This window comes from Durio zibethinus, chromosome 19, assembly GCF_047325235.1.
Source record: "Durio zibethinus cultivar Kanyao isolate XHJ-2024 chromosome 19, ASM4732523v1, whole genome shotgun sequence".
Taxonomy (NCBI): Eukaryota; Viridiplantae; Streptophyta; class Magnoliopsida; order Malvales; family Malvaceae; genus Durio; species Durio zibethinus.
The window spans coordinates 18,802,832-18,823,524 of record NC_143180.1 but is presented as its reverse complement, the minus strand read 5'-3'; the positions used below and the strand labels follow the sequence as shown (position 1 = coordinate 18,823,524).

Genomic DNA, 20,693 nt, shown 5'->3' with positions numbered 1-20,693 from the left:
CATATTAGAACATGATTCTACTTTTAGAAAATAAATTCCTAGATGTCTTATTAAATATGTAATTTATTAATTAAATATATTAATTAATCATGCTTAGTCATAAAATCATTAAAGCATGCTTTATAGGTTCATGCATTATAATAATCATGCTAAATTATTTGTCAAAATATTATAACAAACAAGATTTTTAGTCATATCTTTTTCATACATAGTTTTATTCAAAGCATATTCTTTTTTCAAGTTATATTCATATTTAAACAAAGCAATTTTGCTATTGTTATCAATATTATCATGAAACCAACCTTATATAGCATATTATAAATTCTAAATTTATATTGCTTTAATGTTGGTCTCCATAAAGGAATTCCATATTTATCACATTTCCTTCTTTATAATTAAGTGAAATGCTTTGAATATTTCTTACTATTGTATATTGTAGCACTTGACTTCATCTACCATGTCTTACATACCATTTAGATATTGAAAATTTTCCTTTTTAGTATGCTTTCCAAAAGGGAAGTTGATTGCTTTGATCAAGCAGTCAACTGCCTTCATTCTAGAAGTTGATCATTCGACTTCCTCTAACAAGGCATTCAAATGCCTTAGTGCTTTAGTTGAAACTGTTTTCATTTTAAAGTAAGGCAGTCGATTGTCTAGTATAAAGCAGTCGACTTATTCTCAAATAAAAAGCCAACATTCCTCTAAAAAACTATGAGCAATCGACTCCTTTATATGGGTAATCGACTGCTCATTATAAAAGCATGTAACAAGTTTAAACTTGTTGTTATTGGTGCACTATTATTGCTTTAAGAACATATAATAGTCATTTTTATTACTTTATTTTCATAAACCATACACCTTTATGGCATTAACTTAAAAGTATTTTCTTTGAATAAGACTAGCTTAACTTAAACCATGCACATTCATGAACAATAGACTATAATTGTCTTTGTTCTTTCTTTTGTTCCTTATGTTACCAATCTTCTTATTTAAAGATTACAATAAGCATTTCAAGAATTTATCTTTCATTTTTATAAAATTGATTTTCTCTAAAATTCAACTTCTTAATGATGGAATACATGAATTATGAAAATAAAATGGATTTAAGAAAATTCATCTTAAATAACCATTTATAATTGTTACCACATCTATTAAATATATGTAACAATAAATAACATGATCATAAAATCATGCATAAAAATTAAAATGGATAAAATTTTTCTAATTTTGGTGAGATCCGTTATAATCATTATTTGTTAGAACCTTCATCTTCCTCTTTCTTGGCATACTTTCATATGTGAACCATTTCTTCTCTTCACAAGTTGCTTGATTAATGTTGTTCCAATTTTTGAAACATTACAGCCGTTTTCTATGTGTCTTTGAACCTTTCCACCTTAGTTCTTGATGAATGTAAATAAGCCTTAAGATTGTTAGATTCAAGACTTATTTCTTTACAAATTTGTAGTTGATGATGATCTTTCATTGATGACTTTGATTGTAGTGTTCCCTTCTAAGCCTTGTTTGAATCTATGATGGAACCTCCAACGAACAAAGAAACAACTTCGAGGTGTGCTGCAAATGCCACTTTTCTTAAGGTCTATTTCGTTCCTACTAGTTATGGTAGCTTTGTTTGATGTCACCTTGCACTTATTATATCAAACCACAGAACATCCCATGATAAGATAAGAAATGTAATAGACGTTAAAACTTTATTTTCAAAATTATGAAATTTTAACAAAAATTACGTTTTTATGATAAAAATATGATGGATGTTGAAATTATATTTTCAAAATTCTTGAATTTTAACAAAATAACCTTTTTAAAATAAAAAACATAGTGAATGTTACTACTCATAACAAAATTAAAATATAACGTAAAATATCTTTACTTAATATTATTACATATAAAATCTAAGATTAATCTACATATTTTCTCTATATAAAAGCAATTAAGGTAAGGATAGTAATTTGGATTGTAAAATTATGTTGATATAAATATGAAAAAAAATTTCAAACTTCTTTAATTTCAACAAAATTAACATGTTATTCATGTGTAACTTATTACGAATGTTACATGTTATTTAAGTGTCATCAAAGATAATTTGATAAAAGATTTTATTAAGCAATCTTACATTCCTCTAAATCAAATACAAAAATCTTATATTTTTTAAGTTAACAAAATTTAAAAATCATGTATTCTCTTTCAATATCATTTCCTCTAAATCGCTTTCCTTCTTGGATCTAAAAATCTACAAACCTAATGTGCCTTTGATGTATGTATTTCTCGAATAAAAAATTAAATTCAAATATATTTTTTTTCACATTAATATAGATATGTATACCAAAAAAAAATTACTACTTTACAATATGACATTAATTTTATTATATATAAAAGCAACGCACGCATATTGAGATTTCTTTAGTACATTTGGTGGCCTTGAATTTTTGATTAGTTGCTCCATAGGAAGGAGTTTTCAATGACCCATCAAAGTTTAAAAACAGATTTTGACAATGTAAAGTTTTATTGTGTTCTAAAAGCATATATAGAATTTGATATTTTATCTTTCACTTCTTGATTTAACGATAAAAGAATCATAAATAAGGCATGAAGTTCGGGTTCTAACCAAATTATTCTCTTTTCATTTTAAAATTCTGTAAATAAAAAAAAATAATATTTTATCTTGAAAATTTCAACTTCAAAGTTTTAGATGAATGAGATTTATAAGAAAAATAAGTTTTTTTTTTTAATTAAAGCCCCATTTAAAAAGTTGAAAGTGCTTCATGGATTGCCGTAAACTTAGCTCAATTAAAATAGGCATTTTTGTTCTCGTAATGATGCCCCAAATAACCAGATAGTTTCGAAGAAGACATAATCTTGTCAGTAGGACCACCAAGTCCCAAGTCCCAAGGGCCAACTTGTATTGAGTTTTTTTTCTTTAATAAGAAAAAAATTTAAAATAAATAAATAAATTATTTAATCTCTTAAATGAAAATGTGTTATATTTAATAATTTAAAATAAATAATTATAAATTATATATTTAAAATAATTTTAATAAATCGATTATTGATAAAATTTGAATCTAAAATTTTTTTAATAAAAAAATTAAATTTTAATCAGATAACTTGAATTGTCAATCGAAAAAAAGACCAAATGAAAGCTAGTGTGTACCTTTACGTGTGCTCGCCCTCTTTATGTTCTCTAAAATAATAATAGGCTTAGTAGCAAAATTAGTCTGTACAAACCATTATTGTGGTTACAATTTTTTTTTAGTGCTAGAACAATTTACAATATGATAAAGAAATAATTAAAGCTTTTGTTTGATATGATGAATTAAAAATGAAAAGATACAAAATTGAAAAGAAGAAAAATAAAAAGTTGAAAAATATTTTTATCATTGATGTATTTGTAGAAAAAATTAAAAAATTGAAAAAATATAATTTTTTTTATCAAATTAAAAAATAAAAAATAAATTAAATCATATGGTATTGAATTTTTAATCCTAATAATTAAAGTTTAAATTCTAATAATATCAAAAATAAAAAAAAAAATTTAAAAATAAAAATTATATTATTTTATCTAATATCTTTTGTAACTTTAAGATGAAAAGGCAAAATTTAAACATAATGAATAATTTTGAAAATATATTAAAACTTAACACTCTAAAGTAGAGATAAAGTTTTGGAAAATCAAAGTTGTGTTAATAATTTATATATATATATATATATGATTTTGTAAGATTACATTGTTGGTCAATGTATTTAAATTCAAATTTGATTGTTAACAACTATTTGTTTAATATACCAGCCATAAATAATAGCAATGCATAAAATAGTTTTGATAGTGGTAAGTTTAATAACATTCCAAAAGAAATAAGACGAGACACTTCCGGCAGTACTTTGGGAAATCCCCAAGGAATTACCGTTCACCGAAGAGGAAACGTAGGCTACAATAGAAGAGTGCGATGAAGACAAAGCTCGAGGCTTTGATGGATTCAATTTTAATTTTAAGATAAAATATATTATTGATCATTTAATTTTAGTTGTATTTTTAAAATAATCTTTAAATTATTAAAAATTTTAATTAGTTATTAAAGTTAATTAAATATTTTTTTTCATTGAATTGTTAGCTTCTAATGACAGAATAATGAGAAAATTTTTTTGTCAAGTATCACGTGGCATTATCACATTATTTAACATGTTATATGCCATTATTGACATGATATCATAAATTTTGAAAAAAAAATTGAAAATAAAAAGTAAAGACGAATTTTAATTTAGTCACTTAGTATTTTAAAACTTTCTATTATGATAACTCAACTTTAAAAATTATAATTTGATCATTAACAAATAAATTCTCAAAATTTATAAAAAATAGATATAAACATTTTATATTTTGTTTCATAAAATTTAATTATAATTTTTATTTTATTTTTAGTTTACCATTTAAATTTGAAAATTAGATGAATATTATCCAATTGCTAAAATTACTAAAATATTATTACTTCAAATATTTGTTATTCAGCTCACCTAAATAAATTTTAATATAATTTTGTAATTTTAAATTCATGTAATAAGATATTAAAGGAAATATAATAACTATTTTATTCTTTTTTGTAATTGAATCTTGACATTATGAAATAAAATTTATTAATATTTTAATCATTAATATTTGTGAAATTTATTAATATTTTGATCTTTATTGTTCGCGACTCATTGTCGCTATAAATTTATAATGATTTGATCACCAATATTTGTAAAATTTAATATAATAAATTGTTTTATCTATATTTCTTTTAATTTTTATTACATGAAATTAAAATTATGAATTGTCTTTGTAATTAGAGTCTTGACATTATGAAATATAAAATATTTACTTAAATTTATTTGAAAAAGTTGAATTACAAAATTTGAATTAACAGTATTTTAATAGTTTTTGTAAGTAAATAATATTCATTCATTTTTTAATTTTCAATTGTATAATTATAATAAAATAAAAAATTTATAATTTAATTTTATATAATAAAGCTATCAAATGCTTATTTCTATTTTTTATAAAATTTGAAAACTTATTTATTAGTGATCAAATTGTAAAATTTCAAAATTAAATAGTTAGAATATAAATTTTTAAAAAGTTAAGTGACTAGAACAAAAATTCTTTATTCTTTTTTTTTTTTCATTAAAATTTTTTTTTTAAATTGATAATGTCACATTAACAATGTCACGTGACATATCAAGTGACGTAATAACGTCACATGATGATAACTGATAAAATATTATCATATCAGTACATCATTAAGAGTTAACATCCGAGTGATAAAAAAATATATTTAAATTTTAATGATTAAATTAAAAATTTTAATAGTTTAATAATTATTTTAAAAACACAACTATAATTGAAGGACTAATGATATATTTTACCCTTAATTTTATTAAGAGAAAGCGGAGTTGCTTAAAACTAAAATCATGAGATTTCTACAGGATTTTCACCAGACAAGTAAGATTCCTAGCGGATTTCCAATCTATATATCTCCCTTGTTCACAGTATATGTAAGATAAGAGTAATTGTTGGATGCAATAACAATGAAATTTTTTAATTTTATAAATGTGATAAAGATAGGAACTAATTTTTTTTTAAATTAATTTTTTATTGTTTTAAATATATATTATAAAACATGTATTACTATTTTAAAATCTTTTATAAAATTAAAAACTTTATTCAATATATTTAATAATTTTTATATTATCTTCTTATAATTATTATGATATCCGAGTTATTTCGATGAGTTTAGATCACGTGAATGGTTTACAGTTACCCTAAACACTTCGTTAACCCGACACTAAACACTTCTTATAATGACTACTAACTGGCCGCACAAACAGTGAGTATACCAACCTTTTCGCTAGCATTATAACATTAATTATCAACTAATTGCATAATTTAATACAAAAATATTATTATAAAATAATATTTTAACAGACCCTAACGAAGTTCTTTTAGAAATTATCAGTTTTTTATTGAATTTAATCTCAATTAAAAACATCACTTTTGATTTCTCTTATTTTGTCCATCTGCTAAAGCCATTTGGATTAATCCCATTTTCACAAATAAAACACTTTAATACACGAATTTTCTACACTAACCTCTCCCTTAGAAAATAAAATAAAATAAATAAAAATTACTAGGCCCAAACCATTTGATGGAGAGAGAATTTTGGACAAAGGCCCAGATCTTGGCTAAGATATTTTTCCTGGGCAATTCATGCTAGACCAGACGCAACAGCATGGACAGGCAAATCGTTAAAATTTCACCACAAAATTCCTATCACCAGACAAAACCTTGACAACAACGAAAACCCCCATTAAATCAAGGGATGTCTTCCTCACTTCTCTCCACTTTCTAAGCAGAAACCAAAGAATTTAAACCGAGAACCTTAACAGAGATGGCATATGCATCACAGGCAATGATATCAGCTAACAGTTATGTATTCAATTCTCCAAAGTTGTTGAAGGAATGTTACAAACTTAACAAGACAAGGCAATCCAGCTTGTTCACTGTTAGAGCTTCCTCTGACGAATCTGAAGACTGTAATGAAGAAGAATGTGCCCCTGATAAGGAGGTTGGCCCTTGCCTTAGCTCCTTGCCTTTATCATGCTTCATTTTCTTCCTTCTATTGTATGCATGCATGCCTTTTCTTTTTGGTGTTTGTTTAGATATGAATTAAAAACTTCTCAAGCCAGTTTCTTTGCTTCTCACTTGTCTATTTTAATTCTACCTCTTAATGGTTAATGGTTAACTTTATTTATTTATATTAAAATTGATGTATAATATAAGAATTAGACTTAAAAGACATCTATTTTATAGGCATTTCTGCTTTGTATCTATACTTATATTTATATATGTAGTTGTCCTATGGAAGAGAAGGGTATATTGTCTGATAATTGTAGTAGAAAGTAGAGAAGAAATTAAAAGTAATTCTTATATTAACAAGTTTTAAAGTATGGTAGTTGCTTTTGTTTGGAGTTTTGGGTCTCAAAGGGGTCAGTAAGAGACAGTGTCAACAGAAAATGTGGCCCTCTCTTTGTGCTTGGATTCAAATCCACTGCGAGACTTGGAAAGGTAATTTTCTATAAATTCGTTAAATTTGACATAGATAAACTGTTTGGACTGGCACAAAGAAGAGATGTACCGGGCAGAGTCCAGAAATTCCCTTGCTGCTTAACAAAAAAGAGAGAGAGGTTTGGAGAAATTTCCAATTTTGTTGGTGTTGACAAGCACAGCTGAGACTAATGGGAGAAAGAATATTTGTGTTACTTCTGGATATTGTAATAGGTTATATGATTTAAGATATGGTCTCAGCGGTGAAAGAGTTTGTACTCCTGGGAAATGGCTGTGAACTGCACTCAATTTCAATGATATTGTAACATCAATTCTCTGAAAACTTGTGATTGTTTCCAAAAGTTTTGCTATAACTTGTTTACTTTTCTTCCTTGCATAAATAACTATGCAAGCATGTTTTGATATAATTTACATGGCAATTGATATTTATCTTAGTTGTAGTACAACAAATACTTAATATTAAGATTTGAACAGGTTGGGAAGGTGAGTATGGATTGGTTAGCAGGGGATAAGACCAAAGTGGTTGGGACATTTCCACCTCGCAAACGGGGCTGGACCGGCTATGTTGAGAAGGACACTGCAGGGCAGACCAACATTTATTCAGTTGAGGTTGGTAGTTTTAGATCTTCCAATTACCCTCATCCATTAATTCTTGAATTTCTACCTGTATAACTAATCTTATAGGGAAAGTATGTATTTGGATTGTTTGTTGCTTACAAGAAGTTTGGATAACACTAAAAGTTAAAAGGAGAATATTAATTAAGGAAAAAACTATATATAGGTTCATGCAGAGGATTTTGGAAATTTTCAAATTATGATTTAAATTTGACATGCTGAAAAAACTTGACCCAAATAGCATATGTTAGACCCGGCAATTCATGCATTTGTGTTATATAAAACATTGGCTATTTGTGTATTCAGGTATAATTCTTGTCGACACGAAAAACACAAAAATACATTTTTTGATTTATGTTGTACCCATAAATGATTTTTGTTAAAAATTTAAATTGTCACTATCATGTTTTTTTTTTTCGTATAGTTTTCCTGTCCTATCATGGTATCATGTTTTAGATTACTATGTATAATTATGTATAATAGATATGTCTTGTTTCCTAGTACGAGTAAGAGAACCGTGATATATAAGTTGATTTAACTCTTACTTCTATAAATTGGGAAATGATCTGTAGGAAACGCAGAACTGATAAAATGATTCCTAGTTTCATATATGTTATCGTTCTACTTGATCTTTCTTTTCTTTTTACCTTCATCCTATATCCATTTTGTTTTCTTCCCTCTACTTCATATCTCTTGGACAACTACCATATGGACTCTTGAGAATTTTAATGTATGCTTTCCAGCCTGCAGTTTACGTCGCAGAAAGTGCAATAAGCTCAGGAAGTGCAGGTTCTTCGGCTGATGGAGCTGAGAATACAGCAGCAATCGCCACAGGACTTGCCCTTATCTTTGTTGCTGGAGCTTCGTCTATAATCTTCCAAGTTGGCAAGAATTCACCACCAGTGAAGACAGCTGACTATACCGGGCCAACACTTAGTTACTACATAAACAAGTTTAAACCACCAGAAATTATCGAAGCTGCAGCACCGATTGAGTTAACAGAAAGCTCTGCTCCTGAAGTTTCACAGATTCAGGTTCAATCTGAACTTCCACCAGAGTCTTCAAGTCTGACCACTACTTCATAGACAAATTTTGGACCAATCTCTTGTTATGCTTAAATTTATTTGTCTTCATATATAGCTCCTGTATACTACTACTGTGATCATTGAAATACTGTTACAATATGGGAATATGATATTATTTTTTATACATTAGCCATCTGTGATGGTTTTTCATTTCATTTTAGCACTTCAAGAGGAAAAGCATTGCATTAAACCGTCCCAATGACCAAAACTTCAAGATTGTTTCAAAGTCCATCTTAATTCTTAAGCCAGCAGTGGATGGAACATATGCAACTTCAAGATTATTATGTATTTGTGTTTGTCTATTTTGTCTAACACATGTAAAACATTAAAATTATCGTTTCATAATTTGTGTCAAACACATCAAATACAAAACATTTTTTTTTTTTTTGTTTTTGTCCATCCTTCATATAATTTTTACTAAAATTTATAACTGCACTATTTTAATATATATATTTTTTAATATTATTTTCATATTGATGTTTTGTATTTAAAATTGACACATCTACTCGTAATGTAAATTAAAAGACACTGAAATTGAACCCTCACTAATCTGGTTGAGCAACTATTTTACGAAAAAGCCTTTGATATTACAATTTTCATTCTGACAGTAATGGTCGCATCTCAACTTCTGCTCAAACAACTTATGAGTGATAGGAGAGAGCATTTCCATTACCCTTTTTTTTATTATAATGCTATAATTGTCCAATCAAAAATCAAGTGAAAGTCATCACTTAAAAGAGGGGACTTCACATAATATTTTGGGAAACTTTATATAACTTTAAAATCTGATTAGTTAATTGTAATATAATTATTGTATAAGATATGCTCCCGCGATAAGAACACTTCAATAACTAAATGTATCATGCGATCAAGTAGACAAAATTCAGTTAAAAAAGGATTGATTCAAATCAACTTACAAATATCCGAACAACCCTAAGCAGCTAGTTGCAACTACTGCCTCTCCAACCAAACGAAGAGGACGCTACTATGATAGGATCTTTCAGATGTATTATTAGATATCACTCAAAACAAAATGATAGATTCAAGGATTATATCACTTCTTTTATTTACCATCATTTCATCCCTACACTGCAATTCACCCAATAAGAGATTATTGTTTTTGGCCTTCGGTGTGCACAATTTGATGAAACAAAGGGGTACCTGAAACTAGCTTTTCTTTTTCCTTGGCCAAGCTCAAATATTACTTGAAATGACCAACTGGTTCCTTCTGAGTCCTTTTTGGTTTTCCTTATTAACCTACAAAAATAATATTCATGTTATTTCATGCAATACAACGTCATAACTGAACACAGCATGACTAGCACCATCACACATATCCTTAATCATGTGTCATTATGATGCCTATATAAAACAGAAATTAGCTATAAAATTAAACATATTTAAGGAATCAGACATGTTAAAGCGTTTTACTTGACTTTTACGTTTCATTTATCAATCACATGTTAAATTCATCAAGTATCGGCTCAATCAAAACTTCAAGTTTCAAGATAAGATCCATGGGAATTATTACAAGTCTGTATCAACGCTTCTAGTAGGATCAAACAAATCTAAGTTATCTACCGTCTATTATCTAGATTTAATCTATTAACCGGTCACCGGATTCTCCTTCAAAATGTGTATACAAAAATAGTTGAGTTCACATAACAAAAAGTCCTTTTGCCTTCATAATACTTTGATTCTAGAGCTCCATTCAAATCAAACCCAAGATAAAGGGAGATAATCAATTTCAATAATGTCATCCCTATACAAGGAATCCCTTCAAAGGTAAAGTATACAACAAAAAAATAATATCATCTGCTTTTGTTTTTAATCACAATACATAATAAACAAATCTCTTGTAGCCACAAATCAGACACGGATGGGAGATGGCAATATCATCAAATTATTTTTAGTGAATATCACCCCCAAAAATTCCCAAAATAGAAAAATAATAATACAAGCATTCATGAAACATATATCATGAAAAGAATAACAAACTTGAATATCTGCTACAAACAGTTCATATGTACACAGTGTACTAAGGAGAAAGGATAAAGAACTATACACCATTACTTACACTAACAAGTAGGGCCTCAAGAAGAGCCCAACAGCTCAGGCTTCCGCATCCAATACTGTTGAAACCTCTGCCTGGCATATTCCTTGTAGTCAAAGTCAATTTCATTCACATGTTCCTGAGGAGGATAAAAGATACAAAATCATATAAGTAATAAGCCCACAAAGAAGGTAATTACAAGCCAATGTCATTACATCAAGCAGCATCTCTTCTCTCCTTCACAAACGAGCAAAATTTAAAGTATCCCTAAGTATGGTCCCTCTTGGGTCAATGACTACATTTACAAAGCAAAATGGTGTATCTTTTTTGTTTCGAGAGACAGATTATTAAATTTCAAACTCAAAGGAAGATTAAACATTTAAACCTCTAACAACTTCAAGCAAAGCCTGTTTATGACAGGTTCCATGCACTCTGCATGACCAAATTCATGATAGGATAATTGCAAAAAAAAAAAAAAGAAAAGAAAGAGAAGTGGGAGTTGTAAGACTGGATGCAAAGAGAGAAAGGATGTACTAATGAAGAAATGAAATACTTATAAAAGGTTAATTGTGTAATAATTTGTATTGAATGACCTCTTCACAAAAAATAAGGCTTTTAATAAAATTATAATTAACCATTCACATTGTAAAGAAAAAATAAAAACGTCTCATTCAACTAATTAAATTTTGCTATGAAAAGCAAGTTGAATCTAAAATTTAAACCTTTCTTCCAATGTAAGCAATGAATGTAAATTATTAGTTAAAATTTTATTAAAACTTTCATTATTTCACAACTGGGTATTGCTATGAAACTTAGATAACAGCCATTTAAATACTATTGCTATGAAAATGGCCCACAACTAGGTCAACATGGCTCAGCCCTCTATCTCATCATTGAATGATTTTGAAGATGGTAATGCTATGATAAACAAGCTAACATGAGAGAATGGAAATTACCGATATTATTCCCCACAAGCCCCAATTGAGATGGCTTGCTAGAGTATATTTCTCAACATCTTGAAGCAGCTGCTCCACTTCAGTGTCTCTAGGTTCCTTACCTGCAATAAAAGACAGCTAATGTCATGGGATGCTGACAATACAACAAATTCAGAGTTACATTGACAGATCAAGTTCAATTACATATATTGAAACGCATTAAATTGGGTTCTCCAACTGCCTTAACTTCTAAAAAATGTGTTGAATTAGTCCTTCAGCTAAGTATGGAAGGAGGAAAAAGACCTACCACTTTACAAGATATAATAAGCTAAACTGATTGCAGATAGAACAATTATAGATAGTTAGACATAAATGCAGCTAGGATATCCATGCTTGTGGAAGACTAAAAATTGGAATTTTAAAAAATGGAGTGCTAATTGTTCTCTAAATACAAGGGGTACAACTCTTCAGATTTTATTAGTTTGTGTGTGTGTGTGTGTGTGTGTACATATCATATCTGACAATGAGTTATTCAAAATAGCTGCCATGAGAACAATGAAAAAGTCACCCAATGTGCTAAGAGCTATAAACAGATACCTGATGAGTTCAGGTATACATGCAGAAATCTTAGACGCTCTTCCAAACCTATGTAAACCACAGGCAAAGAAAATTTCTTATCATTCAGGGCATAAAAAGTAACTTTTTTAAAGGAAAAATGAGATCAAAAGGTTCACCTGGATATTTACTATAATCCATAATATGGGGAGTATCTGTATGATAGTCAGCAGCCATCTCACAAAAGTGGTTAGCAATATCATAGGCAACAGGATTGTAACTTGCATACTCGTAATCCTGTAAAAGCAGGCAGCCAATCAACCTTCAAAGAATTAAAATTAAATATGTAGTACTTGAAAGAAAACCAGTCTTGGAGAAAATAGAGTCATCAATTAGTGAGCTGCAAATTTAAGATCATAAGAAATTTATATTGTTCACTAATTACTTAGATATCTTTCTGCTTGATAAGTTACATGTCCCATGCATAAATAAGGCCTTAGTCAACAATTCGTGATCAAGCTTGAGATTCTTAATATAATTCATGATCATATACAAAGCAAATACAATCCCAAAGTTCAATATAATTCATTTTTAAAAGGATACTATGAGATACATGATTGTATTTCTTTCTCTTTTCTTTTAAATATTTAATATTGAAGAAAGTTAGGATCTTTAAAAGTAGAAGCGGGACACAAGACAGCCCAAGGCCAGAATCAAGAAAAGAAACTTTGCCTAGATACAACTTAGAGAACTAAAAATTATCACATTAACAATGCTCATAACTTAGCAAACAAAGCATTTAAATCATATGATAAGTTAACCACAGATTAATACATGTATACAATGGTCAAACGCAAATATTCTTCCATGAAAAATAATCTTTTGGGCTTCCTACAGGATTAAAGTTGTGGGTCTTAAAAGAAATGCAGTTTAGGTAAGTCATGCCCCAGTTACAAATCAATAAAAAAAGGAAATAATATAATGAAATTCCCTCTGGTGTTATATCTGATATATTTATCTTCGTTTAACCTCAGTCAATGAGAAATCCATGAGATCACAAGACATACATCAATGTCCTATAAGTCATTCAACAAGGCAGAATCACAACTCTCCTTGGAGAACATGCAAATATCACCAAATGCATCATATGAGAACAAAGATGCTTTAAACACATTCATACATAAAGAGTGCTATTGCTAATATGATAATAAAAGGACTAAGATAAACGCATCAATCTGCTCTATCTTAAGCCAACTTGCTCCCAAACAGGTAGGGTGGGGTTCAGGAATTATCTATTCGGAAGAATATAAATAATGCAACCATATGAACAATTAACGACCTTATTACCACTAGCACCTATATTAGTCTTTGGCTATCATTTGCTTTTGAGCCCCACATCCATATTGGTCAAAAAAGCAACTAATAAGCCAGCCTAATACTCCACCTTGTCTAGAACTTTCCCACTAATTAGAAGCTATTACCATATAGTTCAGTGAGAATCAGAAAAAAAGAGTTTTGCTATTAAAATTACTGTAAGAAAATCATATATTAAGCAAGCCAGTTTGATAGAAACTCACAATAATGGTTATTGATTTAGTCTCTTCATCGATCATTATGTTACCATATTGTAAATCATTGTGGCAGAAACCTATGTGTTGATGGCCCCCTGAGAGTTTCTTTTCCAACATAGAAATTTCCTCCTCAAAAGCTTCCAAGCAAAAGGCTTTAGCTTCTTCCAGGGCACAAACCCTCTTGGCTGCATTAAGCCAATTTCTGAAACATTGAGAAGTAATTTATTTAATCAATGGTAAAAACTTTAAAACTAATAAAGTAGGTGATAGATATGACATCCACAACATTTAGCATAATTAGCAGAGAAATATTAAAATGTACCGCAATCTATTCCATAGCCAAACTTTCTTTGGACTGGGCATCTCGAGTTCATGGAACTCCCTTAATTTAGCTGCTATTAGAGCTGATATATCTGGATCACGCAAATCAGATGCTGACAGTGTCTGAGAGTCAATACGGAAGAAGAGAGAATATCAATACACATTTGACATTTCAAATTAGTAAATGACCCCTCTAGGTCATCCAGAAGAGAGAGAGAGAAAAAGTATCTTTAATTAATTGCAAATACTAATTCAAAAAAATGTGATTCCCATGGAAATCCCAAATCTTGATGTCCTTAATAAACGAGGCACCATACCAAACATGAACAAGTTATGTCCTTAGTGGATATAAATGACAAAATGTTTTTCAGAAGGTCATCTTAACTCAATCACAGAAATGATATTTTGCAAGTCATTCACATAATGGATAGACAGGTAGTAAACCACTGTGTAAATCAAATACTTTAATGCTAAAATTACTTAAAATAGATGCTTGAAAAGCAAAGCCGTTTATTCACATAACCATTTCGAAACAGACTGCATTATGCTTCATGTTCATATCTAAAATAAATAAAAAGAGAAAAAGGATGGGAAAGGAAGTGGTTCAAAGTACCCGTGCATGGATGAACTCTTCAATTCGCCCATTTGGGAACCGTCCTAGCAAACGAGGTCCTTGCCCATTTTTTGACATGAACTCAAATGTCTGGATCTCATCATCCCGGTCAAAGAACACCTCCACACCCTCACCATAAATCCTAACTAAAACCTTTTGTGACACATCATCTGTCCTGGTTGGCCATTTTATTTGGAAGACCTCATTGGTCATTGCACCTTTAAGAGGGATAACCTGCAAAGCTTTTGAGTCCACTATATCATCCCACTCAGATGCCAATGATTGTAAAGCATCCTTTACTTCTTGTGGCAACTTCTCCTCTTTATTGTTTACAACATTAGTTGCAGCACCCATAACAACACAGCCACCAAAACTCCACAAAATTTTATTGATTATAAATAAAATATCTGAACAAGGGAATGGGTGTCCTGGAGAGGAAAAATAATCAAACATTACAAATTAATACATTCATAATTACAGATTCCATTATGATATGCAAATTCAAGAACAAGGTTTCTATAGCATGACTATAAGCACTATGAAGGAGATTTAAACATAAAATTAAAGCAGCAGAGTCAACCAACAGAAGCTCAAACTTGACAATAACTACAAGAACAGAAAATTTCACCATTGATAAAAAAAAAAATGATTCTTACAAGAATAATATAAGTTGATATCGCTGAATATTAATAGGCAAAAGAGATACAAACAAACAATCCAAGAAATCCAGTACTTAACTGACTTCAGGAAACAATTAAGATGGTTAGAAACTCAAAGGAAAATAAATTGCAAGTTTAAAGTGCAATTTAGATATGAAAGCAAACATGAATTAGACATTAAAAATCACATTTTTTTAACAAAATGCATGATTCAATTTTCATAATAATGAACGATTCATTAAAATAGGCCTTGCATTTTAGTTGTTTATCCGTTATTAATCAATAATTTAGCTCTTTGTCATTTCCTTTTTGCGTTATAGCAATTATTTACGAAGGAAAATTTGCAATAGAAAAATTGAGAGACAAACAAAAAAAAAGAATCAGATTGAAATGTAAGAATGTTATGATCCTATAAATCAATTATATTTACAAATCTTGAAAATAATGCAATAAAACTTTTTGACATGTAAGAATTCAAAGGATTAATAAACAAGTAAATAAATTTTATCTAAGAAAAATAAGAAAAAAAAAAAAAGAACACAGCGAATCGATGCTCACCCGAACCAAAAGAAGGGATTCTTCCTTATGGATGGAAAGGAGGAGATTTCTATGATGAGGAACCGCAGAAAACCGGAGGGGAGAGATGAGAATTCACCGGAAAGGAATCCTCCTGGCTGTTGGATCTCCTGCAGATGGTTTTCCGTTTTTGTAGTATTATTTTCCGACATACGAGGCGATCTTCAACTCTTCATTACTGCCTCTGTTCCCGAAATTTGTTACATTGTCTTTTTTTACGGTCAAAATTTTGATGTTTGACTTTTTTTTATTTATTATTAAAAATATAAAAAATATAATTGAATAACTTTGATTGAAATAATTTAAAATATATATTTGAAAATTTTTATTAAATAATATATTTAAAATAATAGAGATCGAAGTTAAAAAATTTTGATCACAAAAAAACTTTCACTGTGATAATTTAACTACAATAAAAGGAATATCTATATTATTTTATTTATTTTGAAAATACCCCTCAATCCCACGATGATGGAAACGAGTAAATCTATAAGAAAAAGTAGGGTCAGCGGTTCAATCAATCTCTGATGAGTTTTGATTTTATTCGATTTTATAAAATAAAAATTTTTTTTAAAAAAAAATTGAGTTTCGGATCAGGTGAAGTCGGATCAGATAATATAAAAAAACTTTCGAGATCAGATTGGATCGGGTTCGAATTTTAGGCAAACCTGACTCGACCCTACACAATATTATATAAAAATTAATTTTTAATTATTTATTTAATTAATTATTTATATAATTATATTTTAATATTTTAAAAAATAATATTTTATTAATTTTGAGTCGGATCAGATCGGATACAATTTATATAATATTAAGTCGGATCGAATTTGATATAAAAAATAAAAAAAATTTCAAAACAAATCGAGTTCAATTTTTATAATTATAAAATTGGATCGAGATAAACAAAAATTTTTTTCGATCTGATTCATTGCCAACTTTAGGAAAGAGTTGTACAAGTGTAAAAAAAGAAATTATACTCATTATAGATAGATAAAATGATAGGTCAATTGAATTTTATAGCCATATGTCAATTTCTTTGAATTTTTATTATTGTACTCTTAATTTTATTAAATTTATTACTAAATTTTTTATTTTGTTGATTATTGTAAAAAATTGAATGGAAATTTTTTAAAAAAATTTTGTTAATCAAAATAATAAATTTTGTAATATTACTTTTATTTCATTAATTTTTGAAAAAAGTAATAAAATTAGAATATTTCATAAAATATTTTGTTAATGAAAATGATATATCATTAGTGAGTTAATCTAGAGAAATAATTTTCTTCACTAAAAAGTAAAAAAAAGTTTTCATTTCTTTATCTAATGGTTAATAATATATTTTTACCTAAATTTATGGTTTATATTTATTCAAAATTTTTATCTTTTTAATTAATTTTTATTTTTGTATATTAAATTTCAAATCATTAAATATTATCATAGATTTAGTTAAAAGTGCTTTATTTATTTTTAGATAAAATAATGAAAATTTCCTTTATTTTTTAAGTAAAACATCACCAATAATCTCTAAACTATAATAAAATATTTAATATAATATTTAAATTTTAAAAATCTATAATATATTACTTGAATTATAAAAATGTTAATTGATGTGTTATTCACTATTAACATGATTAACTCTAAATTATAGTGCATAAGTGATAAACAAACCTTTTAAATACTACATTGAGGTTCGAATGGAGATAAATTTTTTTATGTTTTATGTTTTTGTTTTCACTTTTTTTTTTTAAATTGAAAACAAAAATTTTGGTTGGTTTTTTTTGTTTTAAAAACAAAAAATTAAAAACAAAATTTTAAAAATTATTGGAAGTGAAAAAGTGATGTTTCTAATATTTTAGAAACATTTTCATAATTGTTACCGCACGGATGAATAATACCTTGCGTAACAATTTTCATAATCTGTCAAACTACCAAAGCTTTGAATCAAAGATTTGAATCAAATCCCTACTATTTCATCAATATTGATTCGAATGATAAAAAATTTAATTTTTTTTTTAAAGCTTTAGTTTCGAGTTTTATAAATAAAAAAAATAAATATTAAGATAACTTGTCTATCTTATGAAATCCAATTAATTCAATTTCGAAATAATCGAAATTTAAAGTGATTACCGAACATTAAAAAATCTTTAAAATAAAAAAAATCCTTGCTTCAACTATTTCTTTTGATTGTCCCTTGTTTTAAGCAACAAAAGTTTAACTTCTAAACAAATATGTTTTCAACTTCAATAGAATAAAAATATGATAAAGAACAAAATTTTCAAAAATATAAAACATAAAACTGACAATAATATCAAACAACCTTTTAATTAAAAGATTTACAATTTAAGTATTATTTTAAATATTTTTAAAATTCAAGTATAATATATAATTTTTATTATAATTCAAACGTTACAGCTAATATTGTCCCTTTATTATTTCATGTTTGAAAATCAACAAAAATGAAAATAGGTTACAAAATTTTAAGCATCAAATTTACCCTTTATCCTCTTTAAAAGTCTCTCGGTAGATTATTAACACAAAACCCACAAAATTAAAAGAAAATTATAATTAATTTTACAAAAATTATACTATTCTTAACATTTTCAAACCTTAGCTTCTTAGGTTAAATTTTACTTGCTCTTAAAGTCTTATGTGTCACTTCAGAAAATTTCATCCTTGTCTCCCTATATTAAAAAATATTATTTATTTTTCTAAAAAAATATTATTTATTTTCCAATATGACATTATTTAAAAATCATTATCCTTAGATGTTCAGTTTTTGACAACTAAATATTAGTTTAAATGGTATAATGTGGGTCAAATTCTTGAAGGTTATCTGTTCAAGAGGATATAGACGTGTAATATTCTTTTTTAGTGAATTAAATAGATATGGATTTGAGTAGGAACTTAAATGAATTAAACATTAATGAATTTTGTTATCCTCATTATTTATTCATTTAATTAATTAATTAAATTTAATAAATAAATAAATAATAAACTTATAAATTATTCATCGAACATTTTATTAATATATATTTTTAGATATAAATAAATCAAATATAAATAAAATTTGATGTATTAATAATTTATTCATTTAATTAACGAATTATAAAATATTATTCGTAATTATTTATTAAATTTGATAAAAAAATATAAATAAATAAAAATTAAATACGTTCATAAATTATTTGTTAAGTATTCTATTTATTTACACTTTTAAATTTGAAAATTAAGGATAAATTAAAAACTTTTAAAAAGAAATTCGGTTTCTATATTTTTAAATATTAAATTATTTAATGGCATTTGAAACATTAACTTCAGAGTCAAAAGCTCGTATTTAATATTTTTCCGTGGACCACGGCGGGTGTTAGCCCACCTGCCGTCACCATTTAACTCACACTTCAATTCAAGATCCCTTGGTTCACACTTCTTTTTCTCCTTTGGCAACAGATATCTTTCTCTTTCTCTCAATCCTTCTGCATATTTAGGGTAGCAAATAGTTATGTCTACGGCGGACCCACCGGCGTCAACAACCGGGGTCGGCCTTGGTTACGGCATAGCCATTGCTGTAAGCATTCTTGTACTCATCTCCACAATCATGCTCGCTTCCTATGCTTGCGTAAGAGTTAAAGCTAGTGGAAGTAATCGCAGCAGTAATAGCAGCAGCAGCAGAAATACGAACAATAATAGCAATATTAATCAAGAACTGAGCCACCGGTCTATTACCGAGAGCTTGATGGACCCAAGTACGGTGGTTTTAGGCCTCGACGAGCCCATTATCGAGTCCTACCCGAAGATTGTTCTGGGCGAAAGCCGTCGGTTGCCTAGGCCCAACAATGGCACATGCTCCATTTGCTTGTCGGACTATCAACCCAAGGATTCTGTACGGTGCATTCCAGATTGCCACCATTGTTTCCATGTTGATTGCATTGATGAATGGTTAAGGACGAGTGCCACGTGTCCTCTGTGTAGGAATTCCCCAGCTCCTTCTCCGGTTCCTACACCTTCTTCCACCCCTTTGTCAGAGTTGGTGTCTCTAGCCGTCCATGGAAGGTGATTTTGTAGTAATAGTAATAGATTTCTTAGATGAAAAAACCTATTGAATATTCATGTGTTTTTCCTTTATTTTTTATCTTAAAATTATAGAAATGACCATCTTTTCCATTAAAAGAGGTTAATGTTTCTTAAATTAAGATAATCATGCATCAGCTAAAGTGAAGGGATTAGGTATCGAATTTGGGCTAAAGGTATTCCAATTTATTTAATTATTTTTTCTTCTAAATTTCAAATTTGTGGGTCCGATTTATTTATGTGCACATATCTTTATGAAGAGCATAGTATATAAAAAATTAGTAATTTAATTCTCTGAATTTATAAGTTAGTGGTCTGTGGTTGTCGGCACCAACAATGCTGATTATGGGCATTGCTAATAGACAGGTTGCTTTCAAAGTCTTCAATTACCTTAAAGTTCCCACTAATTTATTCTTTGAGGGATTAATAATATCTGCACAAACTTCTTTTGCACCCAAATCCCATTACAAGCATCCGGTTAATTGTTTGCTAACGGGATTAAGGTTATGCTAGCTACTATAG

The 20,693-nt window shown here is 28.2% G+C and overlaps 3 protein-coding genes across 3 annotated transcripts; 2 read left to right on the top strand and 1 right to left on the bottom strand.

Moving 5' to 3' along the window:
• The first annotated feature begins 6,269 nt into the window (after nt 1–6,269).
• On the top strand, nt 6,270–8,972 carry LOC111309932 (proline-rich family protein). The gene is made up of 3 exons (XM_022908956.2): nt 6,270–6,617; nt 7,592–7,726; nt 8,476–8,972. Exons 1-3 carry the CDS (start codon nt 6,441–6,443, stop codon nt 8,815–8,817), a joined length of 654 nt encoding a protein of 217 aa, XP_022764691.2. The 5' UTR covers nt 6,270–6,440; the 3' UTR covers nt 8,818–8,972.
• A 727-nt stretch (nt 8,973–9,699) lies between these two features.
• On the bottom strand, nt 9,700–16,277 carry LOC111309930 (putative choline kinase 2). The gene is made up of 9 exons (XM_022908954.2): nt 16,083–16,277; nt 14,866–15,293; nt 14,254–14,375; nt 13,938–14,133; nt 12,540–12,657; nt 12,403–12,450; nt 11,827–11,927; nt 10,895–11,009; nt 9,700–10,074 (listed from the first exon to the last, which is right to left on the bottom strand). Exons 2-8 carry the CDS (start codon nt 15,217–15,219, stop codon nt 10,911–10,913), a joined length of 1,038 nt encoding a protein of 345 aa, XP_022764689.2. The 5' UTR covers nt 15,220–15,293; nt 16,083–16,277; the 3' UTR covers nt 9,700–10,074; nt 10,895–10,910.
• Nucleotides 16,278–19,451: 3,174 nt separating this feature from the next.
• On the top strand, nt 19,452–20,332 carry LOC111309929 (RING/U-box superfamily protein). Its single transcript, XM_022908953.2, has one exon. The coding sequence runs from the start codon at nt 19,603–19,605 to the stop codon at nt 20,155–20,157; it is 555 nt and encodes a 184-aa protein (XP_022764688.2). The 5' UTR covers nt 19,452–19,602; the 3' UTR covers nt 20,158–20,332.
• Nucleotides 20,333–20,693: the final 361 nt, after the last annotated feature.